Genomic DNA, 24,811 nt, shown 5'->3' with positions numbered 1-24,811 from the left:
AAAATTGCTCCATACATCAATTTTAGCTTTAATCGTAAGTTTCTATGGGTCATTCATTATACGTTACAAATAAGCATTTCTGGAGAAGTATCAGTGCTACAATATGTATTACAGCAAAAGTACAAAAAATATGCAGATTTAACAAGATATAACTGTAGACCGGAATTCACTTAATCAGATTAAAGATGTATTGTCCTAAATTATAGAAACTATCAATCTCTTGGCAGCCCATTTCAACAGAAAGCAAGGCTCTCCACTGGTTTAATAAGATTTATTGAAGAGAATAAATTCAAGTTACAAAAATCTGAACCTGGACAACTTTCACTTTTAGAGTTCCATCTATCTCTCAGCTAGTTAAAGTGGAAACTTTTTCAGTCTATTGACAGATTGTGTGTGAAGCCTCAAGGGGGCCATCCTCTTAACTGATAAGAGAAGAATGTCCAAGGGCCAGATAGTTCTCCATGTATTTTGGGCTACAAATTCCACAATCTATACTACTGTGGTTGATAGGAGATATATTTCAAACTATCTAGAACAGTGATGGCTAACCTTTTTGCAATCGCGTGCCAGGAGAGGGGGGGGGCAGGGGAGATTCGCATGTGCATGCAACCCCACCCACCCCCACTCCTGGCACATGATGGCCTGGTAGGCCCGTATTTCTTTCTTACCTGGTTCCAGATCCTCTCTATGCATCTGGGAAGGGCGAAAACAGCCTTTCCCACTCCCTTGGAGGCCTTATGGAGGCTGAAAGGGCCCATTTCCCAACTCTCGGTGGGACAGGAAGTGACATTTTTTGCTGTCCCCAGCCTCCAGAACCTCTCTAGGAGTCTCTAGGAGCCTCTCTAGGAGTCTCTGGAGGCTGGGGACAGGAAAAAAATGTCACTTCCTGTCCCACTGGGAGTTGGGAAATGGGCCCTTTCAGCCTCCGTAGGGCCTCCAAGGGAGTGGGAAAGGCTGTTTTTGCCCTTCCAAGATGCATAGAGAGGATCTGGAGCCAGGTAAGAAAGAAAAACGGGCCTTCCCCACCCACCCCAGGCCCTCCAGAGGCAGGAAACAGCCTGTTTCCCTACTTCTGGTGGGCCCAGAAGGCCCGAAAATCAGCTGGCCGGCGTGCGCATGCACCCCAGAGCTGAGCTGGCGTGCCCACTAATATGGCTCCGCGTGCCACCTGTGGCATGCATGCCATAGGTTCGCCATCACGGATCTAGAAGAAACCATGTTGCCTACTTCTGCACAAAAGTTGTTCTTCTTCTAGAGATACATTCAAGTTATAAAAGAAGTATATTCCAGGTAGTGAGTAAAAAAAATAAAGAACATTATAAGAAAAATGTATTAGAACAAAGCCTTTTCATCAAAATCTATAAAGTAATTTAAATATTGTTTCCTTTAAGTACTATGTCCTTTCTATAATATTTATAAATGGTATGGTCATTCACTTGACCAGGGGTCAAACTCAAGGCCCGTGGGCCGGATCTGGCCCACGAGGCTGGCCTGGAAATATCAAAGGACTGGCCTGCCGTGCCTCTGCTGGCCGAAAACAGGCTGCATGGGCCCGTTTTTGGCCAGCAGAGTGCTGCAAGAGGCCATGGAGGGCAAACCCGAGGTGTGGGGGAGCTGCATGCAGTCCCCTTGCACCCTATTTTGGCTGATAAAGTGTTGCAAGAGGCTATTCAGCTGAAAACGGGGCAGAGGGGGCTGTACACGCCCCTCACACCCTGTTTTGGTTGGCAGGGTGCTACAGAAGGCATCCATTCTTTCTCACCCCCACCGGCCCACGGAGGAGAACTACAATGTTGATCCAGCCCTTGAAGAAATCCAGTTTGACACCCCTGCACTAGACTTAAGGATAGCAATGAATTTGAAGCAACAAAGGTAAATAAAGAAACAGTTACATATTTCAAATACTTAAAAACAAAACCAAAATTAATATTAGACTGCAAACTCCTACTTTCAAAAGAACTGTTCATGCTGTATACTAATGAATAAATTTCAGGAAAGATAATTCCTGAAATGAGTTAGTTTATGGGTATAAACTAATCTTTCACACAAAAATTTCTGACAATGGCTTTGTTGAACAAGCCATAATAATAAAAAGTCTATTGTATGTATATTTTCTATTTGTCAACTACATCATTACAAAGTAATACAGAAATAAATATACAATTATATGTCCACAAAATTTGCAAATCAGGCATAAATTCACACAAGCAGTATAAGTAAAGATCAAATATTGGGATTCTTACCCAGATTGTACCACATATCCCGAATCTCAAAACCAATTTGTCTTCTCATATCACCATACCTAGAGAAAGTACAAATTTTTATTAAAATTCTTTTAATACTTTTTATTGAAATTCTTTAATACTTTTAATAGTTTTGATAGGGGCTAAGTCCCTATCAAAACAAGAAGCATTTAGAACTAAATTTCATTTTATAACTTTGAATAATGGCAGGTTTTTCAATTTGTTAAGTAATATTTCCACTGTTAACCACAGGAAAAATGTAAGCAAACAATACATTGACATTCATAAACCATACAGAAAGGAAATGATTTAAATAATAAATTTAAAAAATTCTAAACTCACGCATCCTAGTTCCTACTTTAGCGTCTGTATTTCACAACTTTTCTTAAAGGGAAAAAGAATTCCAGTGGGCATTATTTTTTTTATAAACATTTCACCTGTGGGATTTTCACTGACATATTGCATAACTGTCCCTTGTGAATCTAAGGTGGCTGTGTAGTTTATTGAAAGGATTTTTCACTTCTCAGCCTCTGATATCAGTACTCTTAGGAATATTTTATGTTTAACTTATTTTAGCACATATGGAATATAGAAAATGACAAACGATAAATAGCCCGAATCAAGAACATCCAATCACATTAATTATAAAGTTATTTTTTAAATCAACCATAACACCTGCTGAGATAGTACAATTAAATTAAATGTACAGTATGGTGTCTGAAAAGCTATCAGAAAATAAATAAAAATTGAATATAATTTTATTAGATGTTGCATTTTTTAGAAAAAAAGATGGATATGCAGTGGCACTTAAAAGTTTCTGAACCCTTTTGAAAGTTCAATATTTCTCCATACATATTATATTATATTATATTATATTATATTATATTATATTATATTATATTATATTATATTATATTATTATTATATTATATTATATTATATTATATTATATTATATTATATTATATTATATTATATTATATTATATTATATTATATTATATTATATTATATTATATTATATTATGGTAAGTTATTTTCACACGTCCTAAAAACAGATAAAGAGAACCCAATTAAAGAAATTAGTAAAAATATACGTGCTCAATTATTTAGTGAGGAAAGTTACATATTTCCATAGGGCAAAATTATATGAACCTCCAGGACTATAATTTATATGAAAGGGAAATTAGATTCAGGTGAACCCTGAACACATCCTGTGTTCAGCTTTTGGCTGTCTCGGACTAAGTGATGGCTGACTGTTCGCAACCTTAAACTTACAGATGACATTTAGAGCATTAGTTCTTAAACTAGGGGTAATTATGCCCAAGGGATAATCTGGGCATAGCCTGTGGGTAAAGTGCAATTTGTAATTGCTAGTTTGTGAATCTGGGATCTAGTTTGAAACTGCTTCTGCCAAAACACTGGTGTAAAACAACCAAATCTGGTTTGTTGGAGAAATGACATTTGAATATGGAAAAAATAATTTGGGACAAACAGTTTCAAAATATAGATTTCAAGTTTCAGATGAGTAACGGTAATGACTAATGTTGAAAAATTGCACGATGATTTTTGAAATGTTTTGGGAATCACTAGAAAATGAAAAGTTGATGATTTCTCCTAGAAGATAGCTATGCTTCTGGGGAAATAAGATTATAAATATGGTAGTGAGATCATTAGTATAAAAATACTGATGAAAAAAATCTGAAAAACAACAGGTAAATCATAAAATTGTCAAAAATGCCTTTTCCCATTAATTTAGAGACATTTAATTTAATTTCCTGGGCTCAAAATTCAGAGTGAAAATAATCTATCATCCAATAATCTATCATCAAGTATCATGGTATTTATACATTGTAGAAACCCTCAGGGTGTTCAGCATTTACATGAAATCTCTGAATAAGGTCACTCAGTGTATTGTTATCTATAGCAGATGATCTGTACATTAGAGTTTATGAATTCTCTATAGGAATTCTCTAAATCCATGTATTACACGAAGTATACATCACCCCTCTTTTATGGGTAACTTAACCACCAATGCAATAGGAAGACATAGTTACTGATAATCATGACTAAGCAAGATATTTATACTGAATTAATGAAAAACAAAACAAATTATATTTTAGGCCTAATGCATACCTATTTTACTTCAATTGTGTTTTGTTTTAAAAAAGGCATGGTAGCCTCGATTTGTCAAACCAGAAAGTTAAGGCATAACGGGTGGGTTGTTGCACAGATTGTTAGGTTCTGGGTATAATTCAAAGTGTTGGTTATCACCTGCAAAGCCCTAGCACTGGGTTATATCGGGATTCATTTTGCTTTGATAAACATTATCTGTGATTGTCCCAAACAGTGACACTACCCCTTGCTTCTGATAATCTGGAAAGCTCTAGGATCTCTTCTTTTTAAGATCACACTTGAACTGACAATGAGTTAATAACCATTTTTACTTATGGCATGGTGGTTCAAAAGGGACCATCTACAGGTTGTATATTCCCCACAGTCCCTATGTGAGGAAGGTGGGCAGTTCAGAAATGTAATAAATAAATATTAAAAACCTCTTTTTCTACAACCCTGTACTCCCTTTATTTGGGGTAGAGTTGGACGACTGGATGGAGTCCAATGTTTATTGGCCAGATGCCACATGGAGTTCACAACAGATATTTCTTCTTTGTGTTCTAGGAGAGAAACATCTGCCGCTACCTAGGATTGAACTCTCAACCTTCGGAGTGGGAGGTGAGCATCTTTATCACTAGGCCACCATGCCACTCATGTTTGATAGATAGATAGATAGATAAATAGATAGATAGATAGATAGATGAACAGACAGACAGACAGAAGACAGCATTCTATGTGAAATGAGTCAATCTCTTATAGGAGAAAAAAATATAGAACTACTTTTCAATGAGAGCTAGTAAAGTTCCTCATTTGGACTTCGATAACTTTGATTTTATGTTTCAAGTATTTATTTGTACAACTCAATTGATATTATAAAGATTAATAATGCTAAAACTTATAACTTATATAGACAGAAACTAAAACATTTCCTATAAAATATTTTGGCATTTTATGCTTATGAAAAGAAAAAAAATCAAAATAAAAATTTCAAATTTAATTTTAACTAAATAAGAGCATTTGATATTGAATAAATAAGAGCACTTGATGATTTAAATCAAAATGATGTAGTATAGATATTTTCCTCATAAAAATATATAAATTTTGCTTTAACCACATGCTTTTATAGATTTCCTTACAATTAACTTTCTTAATTCATTGCTTATAGATATCTGCTTTTAATACCTTTTTATTCTTAGTTGCAAATATAATCACTTGCAATACCCAATTATTTATCAATTAATCACTCATTTATCACTTTCAAACAAATAACCACTTATTTATTTATTTATTTAGATATTGCATGCCATCTTATTATTCCCGTCTTCTCCAATTCCTGTATTGTACTGGAAATGTTTATTAAAAAATAATTCTGTGTGGAAGTTTATATAACCCAAATGCAACAATTTGAAGAAGGTAATTAGGATACTATAAACAATTCAAATTAAACCAAATAATTTGTTCTGTTTGATTTTAGAAGACAACACTGCAATCTAGATAATTTACATTTTATGGCATAAGCTTGAATTAAACCAATTCAGGTCAAATACATGGATCATGACCCTGAACTTGAACCAGAAACATCGGACGAAACCTCAGTCAGAACTAAACCAGAACAAGAAAAGCATTTTAATTTTCAAACTGAATCTAGCCATATTTTCTTCGCTATAAGCACTTTCTGTGGATATTCTCTTTGCTGTAGACTCTTTACTGTAATTTATGGGCCTGCTTTTATTTTTATGCACACATAAACACACCTGCCAACTGTTCTCAATTGGCTGAGAAAGTCAGGGCAGTGGGAATCATTCTGTTTGAAAAATTCATCATAAGAGATCCAGACATGGCAACAGAGAGGACAAAGCATAGCAACAGAGAGAACTGGAAGTGCACTCAAGAGCCAAATTAGTTGGACTCTGTGGCACAGTGATGAAACACGGACTTCCTTATTGTAAGTCTCTAGGCAGAGAGAAAGGAATTAGAAGCAACCAAGTGGGGTACTTTGAGGGCCTTGATACAGAGACGCTAGTTTTCCTATAATACTAACCATGTAAGGTCAGCTGCTGTAACTGGCATATTTATATTATATTAAGAACACTAGTTCAGGGATTTTTATTTTTAATGGAAATATAGAATTTGCCACTTTGAATAAAAAACAGCTGTACAGTATATGGTGTTCTAGATCTTGTTAGAAGAATAAGGCCTAAATTAAGAAATTACAATAACAGGAAGAAAATTTAGCGATTAATACTCTACCAGTAAAAACCAGATATAGCAATGTATATTAGCCTATGATTATAAGGTGGCTGAATATGTCAACTCAAGCATTGGTGTTTATGTGTTGGAAGGGTACAAACCAGAAGAAAGGATCCTGATTTCCTGAGAGGATAAAGGATCTTCACTCTATTTATTTATGCATTTATTACATTTATATGGCACTCATCTCATTGACAAGTAACTCTGGGTAGAAATTTGAAGGGATTTCACCATCAACTGCCACCATGATTAGAGTTCTCCTACTAAGCACTTCCCTGCATTTCCCATGATAAACTTGATTTCTAGTTCAATAAGCAATTCAACTAGAATTTGCCACTTTGAATAAAAACAGCTATACAGTATATGATGTTCTTAGAAATTACTAGTAATCGAATGCATCTTGTATCCGAAACCAGAAATTATTTTTAGCTTCTGTGGGTTTACTTTACTTGCTTGTTACTTAGGAAAATAAAAATTTCCCACTGAATTTTGATTTAGTGATTAAAGCTATGTGGTAAAATATACTGAGGAAACCACCTATGTTTAGAAAAGAAATAAGGAAGGAAAACAGCATGCTGACAGCTGAGCATCAACTCCCTGAAGCTGTCATCTTAGCAACTGGCAAGAAATGAAGGTTGCCATCTGTGATTGAGAGCCTCGGAGTGTTATCTAAATTAAACAGGTACTGGATATGAGGATAAGTACTTTGAATGTCCTGTTATAGTCTAGGTTTGGGTGGAAACTGAAGTGTAATCTAGAAGGTTAATGAGAAAAGTAATAGAGTTTATTTGTAACGATGTCTCTTATTCAGAAGAATATTGTATTTTTAATCTATTTAAATACGCTAATCATAAGACTTGTTAATTTTAAAACAGTATGTTATTTTCAAAATTATATATTTATCTTTTGGTCAAACAAAAATCTAAGCAAAAACATTATGGAACTATATTCTCAGACCATTTAGACATACATGCTTGCATTTTCTGGATCCAATCTTCAGAAATCAGCAACAAAGTGGGAAACACCAAAACTAGTTACTTGCTTGGTATGGGACTGTCCATTCGTCTTTCTGAATTTATTTTGTGCAATTTGTATAAAGACATGAATGGTAGAACACAGGAGAGCCATAGGGGGATTGTTCTCAAAAGTTGTGCTTATGTAGAATGTGGAAACATAGCAAAATTGAAGCCTCTGTAAAGAGTCAATTCATTCTCTCTCAAAAAAGATTGTTCCCATGAGAATTGCTTGAGGTAATGGCAGTCAAATAAAAACATGCCAGGAAAAGTTACCAGACAAAGCTGGGGCTTGCCAAGGCTTGTTAGAAAATACAACAGTGAACGGGAACTTGTACTTTGGAGCCATCAAACCAAATGAGGTACTCTACACAGTGGGCTTCCTGCTTCAAATTTTCTGGAACTGAAATACCGGTTCGTTAAAATCTGAGCTTCATAAATGTGTGAATAAGTGAAGCTTTTAATCCAGAAAGTAACCAACAGAAGTTGTAAGCCTAAATTTGTTTCTACACAGCCTGAGTTTTTGGGTAAACAAAAACAAATAGTGCTTGTGGTGTTACAAAGGCCTTTGCTACATCATTCCATTTAATAACTCCACTGTTTTAAGCTTAGGAGAAGGCTGCCTCCATCACAGAAAATACTACTTCAGTTCCAATTATTAATATCTCATTGGGTTAGATTTTTACCTTTCTAAAGCTGTAATGAGCTGCATCAATAAGTCAATATGGACGTTTGTAATGAATTATGAATAAGACATTATGCAAACATGTATCTCTACAATATGTTTGTATCTCTGATGTTGGCAAATTGGCATCACTACTATAAAAACGGTTACTGTTATAAGCATATGCTTATATGCGAATTCATAAACATCTCTTTATTTAACATTTTTGTACTCTATTATTATTTTCTATTAGAATTATTGTTTGGATCCAAAAACCAGTCAATCAATCAGTCAGTCAGTCTGTCTGTCATCTATCTAATCTCATTTCAACTTTATTTTGAATAATTCAGTAAGGCACATATTTCCTCCTATTTTTCCAACAATAACAATTCTGAGAGGATATAGGGTTGAGAGGGCTGGACTGAAAGAATGGATTCAGCATGGATGAAGTTCCATGTTGTTCACTTCTAAAAGTAAAAAGAAGGGTAGTATAATTCTATTATTTACAACCACTCTAAAAATCTACGAAGAGAATAGGGAAAGAGAGAGGAAGGGAAACAGTGGAAATAATGTGCAACACAGTATGAATATAGACCTTACTATATCAAAATTCTTTGCATTCACAAAATCCTATTGGAAATGGAAAGATGTATTGTCTCTGTGGACATTCTCCTCCTGGAGTTAAGGTGGGCTCCCACTCTGAGGCCTTGCTTAGGGTGCATGGAGAAGCACGCAACCATAGAGTAGGTTACTGTCCTGAAAGCCGTGCCACCACCTTTTAATTCATTTTTAAAATCACTTGATTCTTTTAAAATTTTATATTAATGGTTAGGGTTAAATGGTTTAAATATTTATTTGTACATCACCCAAAGCCCAAATGTGAGGTAGAGGAACAATTTAAAAATTTGATAAATTAAAAAGAAAATGAATAAATGTTTAAATTCAATGCACTGTAATTTATATGACTTTTAAAATTATGAAATTTTAAATAAAATCTGTAAACTACTCCTCTAAAGCCAGAAAAAGCAAAGGCATGACAAATGTCTGAGATTTATTCATGGAATTCACATTAAAATTAATCTCAAAATTAGCTACAAGAACTTTTATTATATATATTTTTGTTGCAAGCTTTACAAAGAACATAAAAACGAACACAAACTAATAAAGAGTAAAAGCAGTAAATATATTTGCAGCAAATATAAGTACAATTATACAATTATCTCTTGCTTTATGATTATAAAAGAAAGGGTTTTTTTCTAATCATCAAACCAATAATAAATATTTCATTTTCTCTTTTATGTAAAAAATTATAAGGAGTTTTTAATCAGCGATAAATATAGATCTTGTTTTCCTCTAATCAAAGAGTTTAATGTAGCCATCATACAAAATTTCCATTATCTCCATACAAGATCTTATAGCAATATAATATTAAACTACTGTTAAAATGAGATTAAAATGAACAGAAAAATTAGAGAATTAAAATGGTGATTTCTAACAGTAATTTTGAAGCATTTTTACTATATTGATATGACATAAGATGAATGTTTGCTTTATACTTTAATTTTTGATTCTAACTTGATGCTAAAAATATGATAAATACTTGAATCATAGTTTCAAATCTAACCTTTCATCATACTATGATTACTTGTCAACCTGTCTTGAGTTTTCTGAGCATCTCAAGTAATATTATGCTAATAAACTTTTAAGTTCCTATTCATGGTTTTTATCTGATATATAACTTACTTGTTAAGTATTTTGCATCTTTTAGTACTTGAAAAATTCTCCAGTTGTAATGATTCTTGGGTAAGAAAAGCAACAGCAAGATGAAAATAGTTGTTCCAAAGCTGGAAATTGCAAAAAATACAAAACCGTCAACATTTTAATACTGAAATATATTGATACAGGTAAGTTAGCAAAGATGTAATTTATATTGTGTATATTAATGTCAAGAAAACATCAAGCTACTTTATATTTATTAACAGAATCTTTGTGTATTGTTGCATCTGGGGACTTCCATGCTGGAGGTCGCTGCTAAACTGATGGTAGATTCTACCTCCCCACTTGCTCTCTGCTCTCTACTGTCCACCTTTTGTTATCAACTTCTAATTTGTTTACACTTCTGTTCATTTCTTCCTTTAGGACATATAGTGGGTCCACAAGTTTGGTTTTTGAGCAAAATTTGGCTTTGCAAAAATTATTCAATGAAGCATCTGAGCAAATTATATGATATAAAACAAGTGACCTTATCTTTGCTTGATTAAAATAAAGAAATCCCAACTGGCTCCTGTATTATGGAACCAAGTTGCCTTAATGATGTCCTCTTGGGTTTAAATCAGTTCCTGATTCCATTCTAATCGATGATTATTATTGGGTTTCTTTAAAAATTCAAGACTACAACCCAATCAATTTGCTAACATACAAAGCTGCCTACTCTCTCTGAGTCGATTTGATGAAAATAGGCAGTTTGACCCATTAGTATTTGGATCTTGTCTGGTAGAAATATTCAACAGAATTTTCAAGATGAAGCTACAGATTTTTGGGATGTCTTGGCTTGCAAAATCCAGTTGGTGATTTTTGCACTTCATTAAATGCCTTATCTATTGAGAAAAAAACCCTGAGATACAGCAATGTAAATTTCTTACGAAGCCAAAAATATAAAAAGCTTGAAATTATAGCATGGAGGAATTCTAGGAAAGGGAAAGGAAAGCTTGAAGTAGAACCTGTTATATGAACATTAATGTGGAGAAAAGACTTGAGGAAGGCCACAAAATAACCATACAGTCAAATATTCTTGTCTTAGAAATAAAATGTGTAAAGATCAATGAACTATCACTAATATGCCAGTACAAAAATATGGCAACCTGGTTTTTAAAAAAACAGATTAGAAAAGCCAATTAAGTTCTTCTGAAATTTGGTTTATGGTATAATAACGTTTCAGAATTTTTCTTCTTAAATAATAAATGTGAAGCAACTGTATGGAGAACAGCTTGGGTGATCCTCTCTTTATCCAGATAGGACTGAAGGAGCCAATCTACTTGTCAGCTCTCTGTCTTTTGCTGCAAACATCAGCTCTACTTTTGGTGGAGCTATCTTCAATCCACCATTCTTCCCCAGAAGCAGCAATTCCTGGAGGGTGAAAGAATCAGGAGCTGAGGCATTTTGTCATACTTGCTCCAGCCACAAATGGAGCTTTGTGTATAATCTGGTAGTATTTGAACTGGTTTTGTACTTAAATGTCTTCCATTTGAAGTAAAGAATTTTTGTGAGTTTGTTTTCTTTAAAGGAGAAATTATCTCCCTTTGTCATGTTAAATTTTAGACTATTGTTTATCTTAGGATCCTGGAATTTCTTTATGTTTCCTAAATGTGGTTTTTAATATAGTTAAAAATTGGGGTGATTCTCTTTGGATTTAACATCTGGAAAGGAAAAAAACATGTTATGGCTTTGATTACAATAGACATGATATTTAAGCTTTTTTCCTTATATTTATTTTATGTATTCTATCATTTAAATTGGCTTCATATTTAATTGTCTTTCTATTTAAAGTGAAGGCAGTGGTGAGATTCAGCCAGTTCACACCACTTCGGGAGAACCAGTTGTTAACTTTCTGAGCTGTTTGGCAAACTGGTTGTTGGAAGAAATGATTAGGGCAGAGAACCGGTTGTTAAATTACTTGAATCCCACCACTGAATGAAGGGTATCTATGATCTTAAAAAGTGAAACCACTTTTTAAATGTTGGTTTGTCTACAGTTAAGAGTTGAAATATGGAATATTGAGTTGAATACATGTTAATCTAATTATCAGCAAAGAGTTCAACTCTTTGCTGATAGCTGGATTGGAGATGTTATTTATTGGTAACCATGAGTAAGAGATGACCTATGGGATGAAGACAAGGGGAAGAGATAGCGAACTTTTTTATACTTGTCATGAAAAAAGTGGGGATTGATTTTTTTTAAGGGGATATTTTTCTACTTTTTTTCCCCTTGCTTTTTTGCATCTTCTTTCTCTTTTAGTCTGTATTATCTTTTATTATTGTAATCAAAACTTTTAATAACATTATTATAAAAAGAACTTAAATAATATAGATAAGTAAAATACAGATTGTCATTATATCCAAATATGTATAAACTCTATATATCTATAATACACAATTTATCAGTCTATCATAAATAATTACATACATATCATATCTTATGCCACATATAAATAGCACATTCAATGAGAATCTTTAAAAAAGAGGACCACAGAAATATATATTGAGAAGGACTTTTAGAAATAAGGAAGACAATATTCGGTGTATGTTTTACCTGTAGCTCAAAGCTGGTTTGATCAAGGAATTTTTTGTTCAGCATATCTGCATACTGATTAATTGCTCGCAAAAAGACTCTGAAAGATCAGGAGAAAATTACATAATTACACATTTAAGACTTTAGTACCTTTGTAAGTTTGGCATTCCAATTAGTCATAAATCTAAAAGTGCCAGGAAAATAGATGCCATAGCAATAATTTCAAAATATGTGCAATTTTACCACTATTAAGTATACAGAATTATATGCAGATATTTCAGAATCAATCAACAAAATTAACATATGTAGAATCTGATAAACAACAAGAAGCCTTTGGATGAATTCATTTCTCTTTACCATAAGATCAAGAAAAGATAATTAACAATTCTATGTACATATAAAGCAAAAAAATATTTATTCCATAAAGTCTTCATTGTTAAGAATCAATAGCTGATGAACAGTGCTTTGAAAATTCTACTTGTCAAAAGCTTTTATCTTTCTGTATAATTTATGCATAGTTCATCAAAAAGAGTATAATTGGATAAAAACCTTCAGAAAAGGTTTTGCTTACAGCAAGAACAAATCTTACTATTCAGTAACATAATGTTAAGTGTAACTCCCTGGCCCTCAAATTGAAGCTTTCAGATCTCCTTCACCACCATGATGAGAAAACTGAAGTCCTAAGCCCAAAGCAAGACTGCAACAAGTGAAGGGAATATTAGCAAGGGTAGATCACATTTCTACCTCTTCCTCACTACTGCTGTGACAGGTCTGAGTTTCCCTGAGGCAGAATGGGAGAATTAGCCACAACCAACTTCCTGCAGCCAATTCGCCATGGCCAACTTGCTGTAGCCAATTCATCACAGCCAACTCACTCCGGGACAACTTGCCATGGAACAATTTAACTATTCTATTTAATTATTTAAAATAAATTTAAAAAATATTTTAATTTTTGTCATTCACATTTCCTTATGTCCATTCTTTTATATCCTTTCTTTAATGATTCAATTCCACCATTTCTTTGATATTAGTATAATTCTTGTCCTGCGGCAAATTGGCCGCAGTACATTGGTCATGGTGAGTTGGCTGTGGCGAGTTGGCTGCAGCAAATTGTCATAGACCCCCCCCCCCAGGACTTACCCTAACCTATCCAGATTCAGCAAAGCATCCATTCTGCTAAGAAGAAAAAGCTGACAATGTCAGTAGAGAAGGGGGTATTGCAATACCCTCTCCCTTTCTTTTTAAAGATCAAAGATATAAAGGGAAAATGCCAAAACCTTTGCTTTTAAATGTTTCATCAGCAGATTGTTCAAATTGATGTTATTAACATGCCAATTAATGTCTTGGTAAACTATCCTGACTTACTTTTTAAAAGGTATAAATAATACAACTCAGGGGTGAAATGCTCCTGGTTCGGACCGGATTGGACGATCCGGTAGCGATCATGGTATGTGGTTCGGTGATCTGGTAGTGATGGTGGAACAAACCTCCACCCACCCGCCCCAGTGTCATTACTTCCTGGTTTTAACTGGGAAGTAATGTGTTTTTTACCTTCTGCGCATGCGCAGAATTCTGGTTCGCGGCGTGTGCACTTCCAAACCAGTAAGGAAGGTAAGTAGATTTCACCCCTATTACAATTCCTTGGCATTATCTGAAAGCTTTGCAATCATAAAGGGCAGACTCTAAAATTCTTTCTGAATTATCTATCTGGTTCGTATAACAACCAATAGGGTAAAGAGGAACCCACATTAGGATAGAAATAATAAACTTAATTACTCCTAATACATTTCAATATTAATTAATGAAGTTTAGAAACTGAAAATATGTGGCACTTCATAGTCTCTTGAAGAGAGGGGAACTCTTCCTATAGAGCAATCAGAAATTATTAGGTACATTTAAAAATTACCATATCTCTTAGTATACTAAAACTAACATATCTATTTCTCTTCCATTTTGATTCTTTTCTTTTAATATTTTGAAGAGGATCCTTAGTCAGAGATTTTACTTTTTTAAAAATGTCCTTGGAATGTTATTTCTGAATCTGTTAAATCACTAGAGAAATCTACTAAATTAAAAACTAGGTAATTTTTTTTTAAAAAAACACTTCCTTTTCATCTAGTTCATTATTTTTGAAAAAAGCATAATTATACATATATATAACTGTTCAACAAAATTTTATTCTACTAATAAAAAATTATTAAGATGCAAAGCAGCCATACTAAGTTGGACAATTGCTGGATTCATGTATCACTCTTAAATAAAAGCAAGTCAGGATTTGTATGTACAATATGTAGCACAATAAATCATGGCTTATAAATGACAACTTCTTAGTACATGTAGCATACTAAGCCATGACCAAGAAATACTATGAGATATAGTATAAAATAGTGGTACATAATAGTATAAAGTAGTATAGCATAGTCCATGTTGGCATATTATTTCTCGTCATGAGGATGGCACACACAGAAGAAACTTACCTAAAGTATAGCTGAGTATTTGAAATTATCAGGTGGAAACTTCTACAAAACTAATCCTTTAAATACAATCATAGATTATATTCCTAAGATTGTCTTGAGTTTACTCACATATTCCTATTTAGTAGACAGCTGACTTTAGAGGAGAACAGCAGGCTTGGTATCTAATTCATAATCAGATACAATTAGTCCTCAACTTACCCCAGTCATTTTATACAACAGCCTCAGAATGGGTGTTTTACGGCCCATAAAGTACTTCCGGCCATCGTAAAATGTCACACAAATCTCCACAATCATGTGAAGGCACTTGGCAACTGTTTGCATTTATGACTGGTTGCAGATTCCTATGGCCACGTGACCATGTGAATTCGTGATTATTTATTTTTTTCCACTAGAAACCATAAAAAAACACTCATTCAGAATAATGGGTTCACTTTATGACCATTGTAAAAAATGAGAGAAAAATGGGTCCAGTCACATGGATGCCTTGACTTACAACTGCAATGACCAAATTTCTAGTCCCAATTGTGATGCTAAATTTAAGATGAAAAGTTAAAGTTAATTATGATACATCAATACCTGATAGACAATTTCTCCAAAACATATAGACACACATACACACACAAAATGAAGCTTTGATTTTCATTCTGTTTCTGCCACTTTTGTTCTTGATTAAGCCCCAAAATGTAAACAAAACTCATTGCCCGGAGGAGAAATGGTTGAAAGTGAAGAAAAAAAAAAAGAACTTGCTCTTTCTACTCTAGCATTATAATCAAAATTATAATACAGGTGTAGAATCTGTTCTGCTACATTAGTCTTAGAATACTTGTGTGGCAGACACTGCTGGAAATGGATGACTAATGCCTGGAAAAAGAAAAAAATCTTCTGAAGCTTTAGGTAATCTTCTGACTGAGCCATGCAAAAGCTGACATATTTTCATACTTTAACAGGAGGGAGAACATAGTTTTTTAGAAGCAAGAAAGGGTATGTTAAAGTAATTCTGGAGAGAAAGTATTCTAGCACCTAGTGGGGAGTTGGGTCCACACAGCAGTATCTGCTTTTTCAGGGAAAGAATGCATGTGCTCCTTCCTGAAGAAGCTTGTAATAGTCCAATTGTTTCATCTATTTTCCAACCCTTTCTTTCTAGGTGCTGGGAAGCATTACAGCAGGGCAGCGGTGAAATCCTCTGAAGTCTGCTACCAGTTCTGTGAGTCTGCTACCGAGTGAGCGTGCCTGCGTGCCGGAGGTGCACCCACACAGTGCTAAAAAAGGAACATTTTGAAGCCTTCTGAGTCTGCAAAGGTAAGTACAACAGTGAGGGGGGGATCCACGGTGCCACGCAATTTAATTAGCTAGAAAGCAGGAAATCTGACAATTCTAGCTAATATAAATCACGCATCACAGCTGATCGTCACCCAGCTGATCGTCGGAAATATCGGTTCACCTGAACCAGTAGCATTTTTTACTACCGTTTCGGGAAAACCAGTCTGAACCGGCAGCATTTCGCCCCTGCAGCAGGGGTCCTGGAAGATAGAGATTATCTAGACTAGGGTTCCCAACCGCCAGGCTGCGGCCCACTACCAGGCCGTGGCCTTATTCAGAATTGGACTGCGTGAGTGGCTGGCCAGAGCGCGTGCATGCATAACTCAACTTGCGCAAGTGGTGGGGCCCCTGTGCATGCATGCAAGGACTGCGTGTGTGTGCTGGCCCACCATTCTCATGGCCCAATTCCCTCTCCCTCTGCCGGTCCACCAAGCTACAAATGTTGGGCACTGCTGATCTAGACCATTCAGACTAGTTTCAGACTGGGGCATAATAACAAGGCAGCATTGAAGAGTTTTGATGGCGTTGGAACAGAAGCCAACCATTCTGGTTCTGCTTACCTTTCTCAATATTATTGATCATGGTAATTTTCTGGACCACCCATGAGATTAGGAATAGGGGAATCACAATGTTCTGTAGCACTTCTTTCTCTATGATTGGGACCAATCAGTTCTGATAGGGATAGCAGATCAAGTGAAAAACTTTGTCCTACGTAAGGTATTTCAAAGCTTAACACTCTCAGCCCTCTTATTTAAAATCCTCCCAAAGCTGCCGAGGGAGATCATCCATCAATTTAGTATCCAATATCATCAGATGAGATCCAGATGTACTATATATCTGGCCCCAGGCTGATCAGGTAATGCTGTAAGGTCTTGCCTGTGCAGATTTGGATTTGGAAGAACAGGCTCAGTCCTGTAAGCCTAATGGCTGTGCTTGTTTAGATTGTCACATATTGAGAGGTCCATGACATGATAGCAGTGTCCCGATATCTCACTGGTTGCCACAAAGAAGAGGGAGTCAAGCTATTCTCCAAAGCACCTGAGGGCAGGACAAGAAGCAATGGATGGAAACTAATCAAGGAGAGAAGCAACCTAGAACCAAGGAGAAAATTCCTAACCATGAGGATAATTGACCAGTGGACATCTTACCTTCAGAAATTGTGAGTGCTGCAACACTGGAAGTTTTAAAGAAGAGATTGAACAACCATTTGCCTGAAATGGTTTCCTGCCTGAGCAGGGGGTTGGACTAGAAGACCTCCAAGGTCCCTTCCAACTCTGTTATTCTATTCTATTCTATTCTATTCTATTCTATTCTATTCTATTCTATTCTATTCTATTCTATTCTATTCTAGTCTAGTCTAGTCTAGTCTAGTCTAGTCTAGTCTAGTCTAGTCTAGTCTAGTCTAGTCCCATTTTTAGGTCAGAAGAGGGTTGTGCTTTCTCTTTCAGGGCTGGTGCACAATTTAGGAATCAGCAGTTATAGTTAATAATATAATTGCACGAGTTCATCTAGTGTCAATTGTGACAATACCTGGACCAGGAGAGTTTTACAACAGTTACTCATGTGTTGGTTGTCCCAAAGGTGCTTTTCAGGAGGCAACTAGACTTGTTTTTTCTTTTGAAGATGTTTTGCTTCTCATCCAAGATGAGAAGAAAAACATCTTCAAAAGAAAAAACAAGTCCAGTTGCCTCCTGAAAAAGCACCTTTGAGACAATCATAACCTGCATGACTGAGAATCTCTATAGACATCATGTGTTGGTTCCTTACATTTGCTCTCTACATGGCACAGCCCTTGAAAGTACTTGCCCACTGCAGCTGATCCAAAATACAGAAGCATTTAATACCTTTGCTTCTACATCCCTATTAGTAAGCTCCATGGTACAATTCAAAATGCTAGTTATTACCTATATAAATAATATAATACCTAAGTATTTGAGGGATTACTTATCCCCAGAACTTTTGGACAGATTTGATATAGTTGATTAAACAGTATTTAAGACCCAAGGATTATAGAAAAGCTTTCTATTAGGTCAATTCTGTGAATATGTGAGATGTTCTTATAAAAATAAGAATCCCTGAGCATTTAATTATTGTCATGAAAAGTTTATACACTGGACAGGAAGTCACAGTCCAGATAGAATACGGCAGAAGATACTACTCTAAATTGGCAAAAGAGTAAGATAAGGTTACATACTGTCTTCTGATTGATTCAACCAATAAGCTAAATGCATATCAAGGGATGCTGGATTGGAAGAATATGACAAAGGTTTTAAAATTGGAGGAAGAAACATCAATAATCTAGATCTTAGTTCAGATCAGTAGCATTTCTGACTACTAAAAAACTGAAATTTAATTTGGATCAATATGTTGTTACTCCTCAAAAGAAAAAAAATCAATAAAATTTATAAGTCTTGTAATTTAAAATGCATACATTCATTTAGATCACACAAGAGACATAACACACAATAGTCAGGATGAAGTACTAATAGTCAAGTGCTTTCTGAGGGTCTCTTTTCCCAAACATTCATGTCATTCAACTTTGCTATTAAAAAACAGTAACCCTGTATATTTGTCTATCATCCTTCTTAAGAGAAGATACAAATAGATTGAACATATTAGACTGATATAAATTTAATAAATTAATTATAGTGATATAATAATGATATTCCATTAGCATAAAAAGGAGCAAATTTAAGCCTTGCTATCTTCCACATTAAAGAAACTGAAAGCTGAGAAGATGAATGAAATTCAAGCAATATTTGATTTGTTACTATATTTCTTTTTTGTATCTCTTTACTGACATCTAGCAATCATCTGTATTTTTGTCCAGATATGTTGATTAGACAGGTTTTCAGATTTTTATTCAAATCAAAATTTTCCAAGTATGTTGATCCTATCTTATCAGTCCACAGAAGTCTCATAATTAATTTCAGTTTAATATACTCAAATGTGTATTAATTTTAAAGAAGATTGTTCTTATTTTTTCAACAAAATATATTTCTTGGATGAAAAAATACAATTGTTTTTAAGCAAAAAAATATTAAATTGTTTGTTGTCACTTGTATGACCAAGTGTTCCTTTTATATCTTATTAGGCAAAAAAAACAAATACTTTCTGACACTTATCATGACAAAGTGAATGCTATTTTTATGTGTTCCAGTTCTTAAATATGCCCAGCAATCACATTATAGAACTCCAACTGCCAGGAATTGATAATTGTCTATAATCTTTGTAAACATGTCATATTATTTGATACATCTATCAATAATACTTTAATTATAACTGCAACAAAAATATAAACCATGAAGAGCTAATTAGATTTTTAAAAATGAAAAGACTATAATCATCTTTAAATTTTATTTCTTTTCTGTCTTTTTTTCCCCTCCTTGAAATAAAATCTAACAAGTGATAAATCTGCCAACTTGCTCGGGTCATTAGGAGATTGTAGCATTATATTTTGTATGTTTATTGAAGCTTATAATTTTGTTTCACAAGTGGGTTCAGCATGCTCTTAAATCATAAAGTCAGTTGACTCTTTCTGCTCTGTGGCTGTTGCTGTGTTTTTGAAGCCCAGTATGTAGAATCACTCTTTATGATAGCTTTTGTAGCTACAAGCAAGGCAATTTAGAAAACACTTTTATAGTAGCAATTTCTATATACTGCCTGCAACAAATTGCTTTGCCGTGGAAACGTTTACAAAACAGTTTAAGTAATACAAATAAATTATCAAATGATCATCACATAAACAAATAGAAAACTAGTTTTGCATCAACAAATTCACTTCAAGTTAGAAAAAAAACCAGACTGATTTATAGGTAGTCTTTACGACCCCAAGAGGGACTGGAAAATTCATTGTTAAGTGTTATGGTTATTAAATGTTAGGGTTGTTAAGTGGAGCAACACAAGACCACACCTAATTTTTATGACCATTTTTTGCTGCGGCCATCAAGTGAGACACCATGTGAATTTCACTTGAGACCTCCTGCTGGCTTCCCTAAGGACTTGATTTGTTGGAAGCTGCCTGACCAGCTCACAAATGGCAACCACATGAGTGTAGGATGTCATAAGTGTGAGCTGATTGCCAAGCGTCCAGATCACAATCATTTGGCCACAGGGACATTGTGATGATCCTAAGTGCAAGGGTTTGTAAGTAAGTTACTTTTTTCAGTTGCTATGGAGATTCTCAAGTCATCCAGGTCATGGTTGTCCCACAGGTGCTTTTTCAAGAAGCAGTTGGACTTTCTGGTTTTTCTTTGAAGATGTTTCGTTTCTCATCCAAGAAGCTTCTTCAGCTGTTCGCTATTTTCAGTGCTGTTCTAACTTTGAATGATTGCTAAATGAATGATTGTTAAGAGAGGACTACTATGGTCAGCATCTATTCATTTCTTTTAATCTAGGCAGGAGCCAAGAAAACAAGATCTAACCTGTGGACCCTTTCTTGTGTGTCAGGCCCTCGATGACATATGGCAGATCCATGGGGATCAGTTAGCCATGAATTCCCAAGCTGCTTCCATTTCTGTACCCAGATTAAAGTCTCCCAGGACCATGAATCTGGGAAATTCCACCGCCAAGCCACCACATCTTTGAGCAGTTGTGAAACAGAAGCTGCTATGCAGCAGGGAGGCTAAAAGCAAAGTGGTTATCCCATCTGTCCTTCAATTTTATAAATAGGGTCTAGCTAAGTGTAGAGTAATGCTTTTGAAAGCTTCCAAAATGTCCCAGGACCTAGATGACATTCCCTGCTTCTGCCTCTAACCCAGAGTCACAGTTGATGTCATAATATCTAGGTGGGTCCATTGCCAAGAGGGGCACACCTTTCCCTCCATGCCCATCCAGGTCTCAATAATTATACATAGGTTTAGCCCTCTCATCCATGGAAAAGTAGTGTTTAATACAGGATGATCTGGCATTGAATAGCAAGAGCCTGAGTCCAGAGAGTTACAAGGTGGAATTGATAAAAGACACTGAATATAGGTAGTTCTCAAGATATGAATAGTCATTTAACAGCCATGGCAGACCTCTCAATGGCTATATGAACTTATTTTGAAGTTATGATTGCCGCCAGCACCTGCGTGATCATTTGCCCTTACAACTGAGCACAGTGCCTGACCACTTCTCCATCTCCAATCCCACCCATCTGGGACTTTAGTTTGGCAAAGTTCTATTAGATATAAACAAATAAAGGATTTAACGTCTCTAGGTCGGGCACGAGACTACATGCAGGAAATCTTATGGGAATTTACAATAATGACTACAGATTTATTTTAAGTTAATTGGGAAAATAATGTGACAGGACAGTAAAAGCTATGAGAAAAGAGCACTGGGAATAATAGCTGCTTGAAGTAATATTTTGTATTTTTTTCTGAATATATACAATAATTGCATTGGAATAATTCAAAATTTAAAACACAGTCTGACTCTGCCTACTCAGAAATACAGTAAGTTCCTTGAAACTCATGAGAGTTACTTTCAGAGAAGTACGTAGCTTTTTCCACTTGAAAACTGTAAAAGAAAGATGGAATGAAATTAAAGTTCAGAGAAAGAGGTAAGGTTTGGAAATTCCAGATACTGTGAATATGAAAGGACATTTCTACTGAATTAAATGGAATTTGTTAGGCAGTGGATAAGACTCTCATACAATGATCCATTTGACGTTTTTTGTTTGGGATTGAACACTAGTTTCCTGCTATTTCTTGAACTCTTTACTGTAACTGTAAATATATAATGTGTTTCCTTGAAAATAAGACCCAACCAGAAAATAAGCCCTAGGATGATTTTTCAGGATGCTCATAATATAAACCCTATTCCTAAAATAAGCCCCGGTTAAGATTGTCAGCCAGGCGGGTGCATTTTAGTACAGTATTTCCCTGAAAATAAGACCTAACTGGAAAATAAGCCATAGTGCATCTTTTGGAGCAAAAATTAATATAAAACCCAGTCTTATTTTCGGGGGAACACAGTAATAGGAGTTGTTAATCTGTAAAATATATCTTACAAGCAAAAATTATATAGAATGTGACCGTCTGAGCTGTTAGGATTGATAAGAGATGGAACATGTTCAGATATTGTACATATTTAAGGAGGATTACAAACCAGTTGCCCACAAAGCAAAAGGAGGCTGCCATAGGCAGACAGAAGGCAATAGATAGAAAAACAGCATTTTCTTTAGTCTTGCAAATTACTTCTTACATGCTTTATCTAATCTAATCCATATTTAATTAATGTCTTCTATGAAGTAGTTTGATAGACATTCACATCACTATGTAGAACCGTATAATGATTTCAGTCCTCAGCATTTGAAAAAAAAACCCTGTGTTAATTGCAACCTACTGTCATGCATATTAATGTTTCATATATTACCATGAAAAATGTTAACAGATATCATTAGCTTTTAACTACTACTATGTAGGATTGGGTGAAAATAATATAGCTTTCCAGCTTCGTCATAGTTGGGAAGTTTGCTGTGAATACTCTCTCATTCAAAGTCTCACCTATTTCAAGGATAGGAACTGAAGAAGAGTGCCAACTCCCTTCTTCTATGTTAGTACTGTCACTCCAAAGTGGCTATTTCACAAATATATTTCATATAGAAGGAGAAAAAAAAACCCCTATGCTTTGCTCCAGCAAAACACCTAGCATCTAAGGAAGAAGTGTCTTCCCTTATCATTGATTCTCATTGGATCAATTTTTTGGTGCAAGCCGTTCTTCCTCCATCTTCCTCTCTCTTTCCCATTCTTCAGCTGAATGAAGCCTTTTTTCCCCATTTATGTAAAACATGGGAAGTATTGTTGAGAAAAATAGCTAAGATGGAGAAACTCACCAGAGCTAAGAACTTCAATTTTTCCTTTTCTGACTTGGTACAAAAGGACTGAAGTCCATAGACCTCTTCTCCATTCTACTCCAGACAGCTTTTGAGAAGACAAAATCTGCTTCATGAAAAGAATTGAATAATAATTCGTTTCACTTAAATATAGAGAGAAATGATTACGGTGCTTTTAAAAATTGAGAATCCCTTTATGATTCCGTTGGATGCAAATATCAAATTATTAGAGTCTAAAATGAAAGAAACTGAGGAGAATTTGGATGACAAGATTCAAAAAATTAAAAAGGATTTGGTAAACACTCAGGATAATAGTTCAGAAGATAAACCCAAAATGGAGGTTGACCAAAAGATTGGTAATGAAGAAAATGTACAACAGAGGATTGAAAGAGAAGTTTTAATGATTCAATATAATTTTACAGAATATGCAATTAGACTGAGAGGCCTGCAGGAAAATGATGGAGATGATTTAAGGAAGATATCTTCTGAAATTCTGGCTGGGATTTTAAAGGCTCAACCTGATGAAGTGTTTCGCAGGATTGACAGAATTTATAGAATAAACTCCTGGTTGGAAAAACAAAGGCAATTGCCTAGAGATGTGGTGATTTATTTTACTGATAAAGGAATAAGAAATGATATTGTGCAGAACTCTTTTAGTTCCACTTTGCAATTTTGTGGAAGAAAGCTTTGGATTTTTAAGGAGCTCCCGCCCAAGATGTTAATGGAGAGGAAGAAATTTGGTTTTCTAGTGTCTGAGTTAAAAAAAAGAAATATCCTATTTAGGTGGGATGTTCCAGTTGGTTTAATATTCAGACACCAAGGAGTAAGATACCAACTGAACACTGTTGAAAAAGCGGAAGAATTTTATCAAAAAATCTTAAAAAAGAATTTAACATCTTTAGGCATAATACAGGACAAACAAAAGGAGTTGGAAACAAAGGGACAATATCAAATTATAGAGGCTGTGTTAGATAAATTGTCTTCGGTCTCTCCGGATACCCCAGCTGGACTGTCTATAAATATGAGAGCAGTGTCATCTGATTCCAATGTGATGAATTATCAAGTTACAGACAAGTGCGTAAATCAACCAGTTGATATACAAGTGATGGAAAAGAAATGCGAGATAATAAAATAAAACCAACAAGATCAACTAGCTGATACACAATTTGTAGGAAGGAAACCAGGATGGAAACTCAACCCGCAAAAGAAAAAGAAAAAGAAAAGAAACAGATCTCATAGAAATAGTAGTTTCTAAACTAAGCAACAGTGAAGCCAGGGACTTTAAGAAAATGAATGAATATGTGAAAATAGTGGAGGCGATGTATTGTTTAATACTATCTTGAAGATAGTGGCAGACCTCTGCAATGCCGTGATTTTGGGATGTGAAAAGAGCCTTACATTGTTGGATTTGAATTATCTATTTTGGATTTCTTTTACCGATAAATATATTATAACTATCTCGAGTTACAAGGCAAGAGAGTCATGCTGGGGCATGCAGAAGATCTGGCTGTTACCCACTAGGATGATGGGAATTAATAATCCTGATGAAAACCACAATTACAACTATATGGAATATAATCATAATGTGACTCGGGTGGTTGTTTTTACTTTTATATATACATGA

The 24,811-nt window shown here is 34.9% G+C and overlaps 1 protein-coding gene across 1 annotated transcript in view; it reads right to left on the bottom strand.

Annotated features, from left to right (window-relative positions):
- The window catches only part of DOCK1 (dedicator of cytokinesis 1), a 437,647-nt gene that overhangs the window by 117,477 nt on the left and 295,359 nt on the right, over nucleotides 1-24,811 (bottom strand). Inside the window, exons 30-32 of the mRNA XM_070945964.1 lie at nucleotides 12,592-12,670; nucleotides 10,027-10,127; nucleotides 2,244-2,302 (exon numbers count right to left, since the gene is read on the bottom strand). Of these exons, the coding sequence (XP_070802065.1) occupies nucleotides 2,244-2,302; nucleotides 10,027-10,127; nucleotides 12,592-12,670 (239 nt within the window). The remainder of the gene's footprint in view (nucleotides 1-2,243; nucleotides 2,303-10,026; nucleotides 10,128-12,591; nucleotides 12,671-24,811) is intronic.

This window comes from Pituophis catenifer, unplaced genomic scaffold, assembly GCF_029215685.1.
Source record: "Pituophis catenifer annectens isolate HBS135680 unplaced genomic scaffold, rPitCat1.0.hap2 SCAF_6, whole genome shotgun sequence".
Taxonomy (NCBI): domain Eukaryota; kingdom Metazoa; phylum Chordata; class Lepidosauria; order Squamata; family Colubridae; genus Pituophis; species Pituophis catenifer.
The sequence above is the reverse complement of the archived record's forward strand: the minus strand, read 5'-3'. Positions and strand labels throughout refer to the sequence as shown.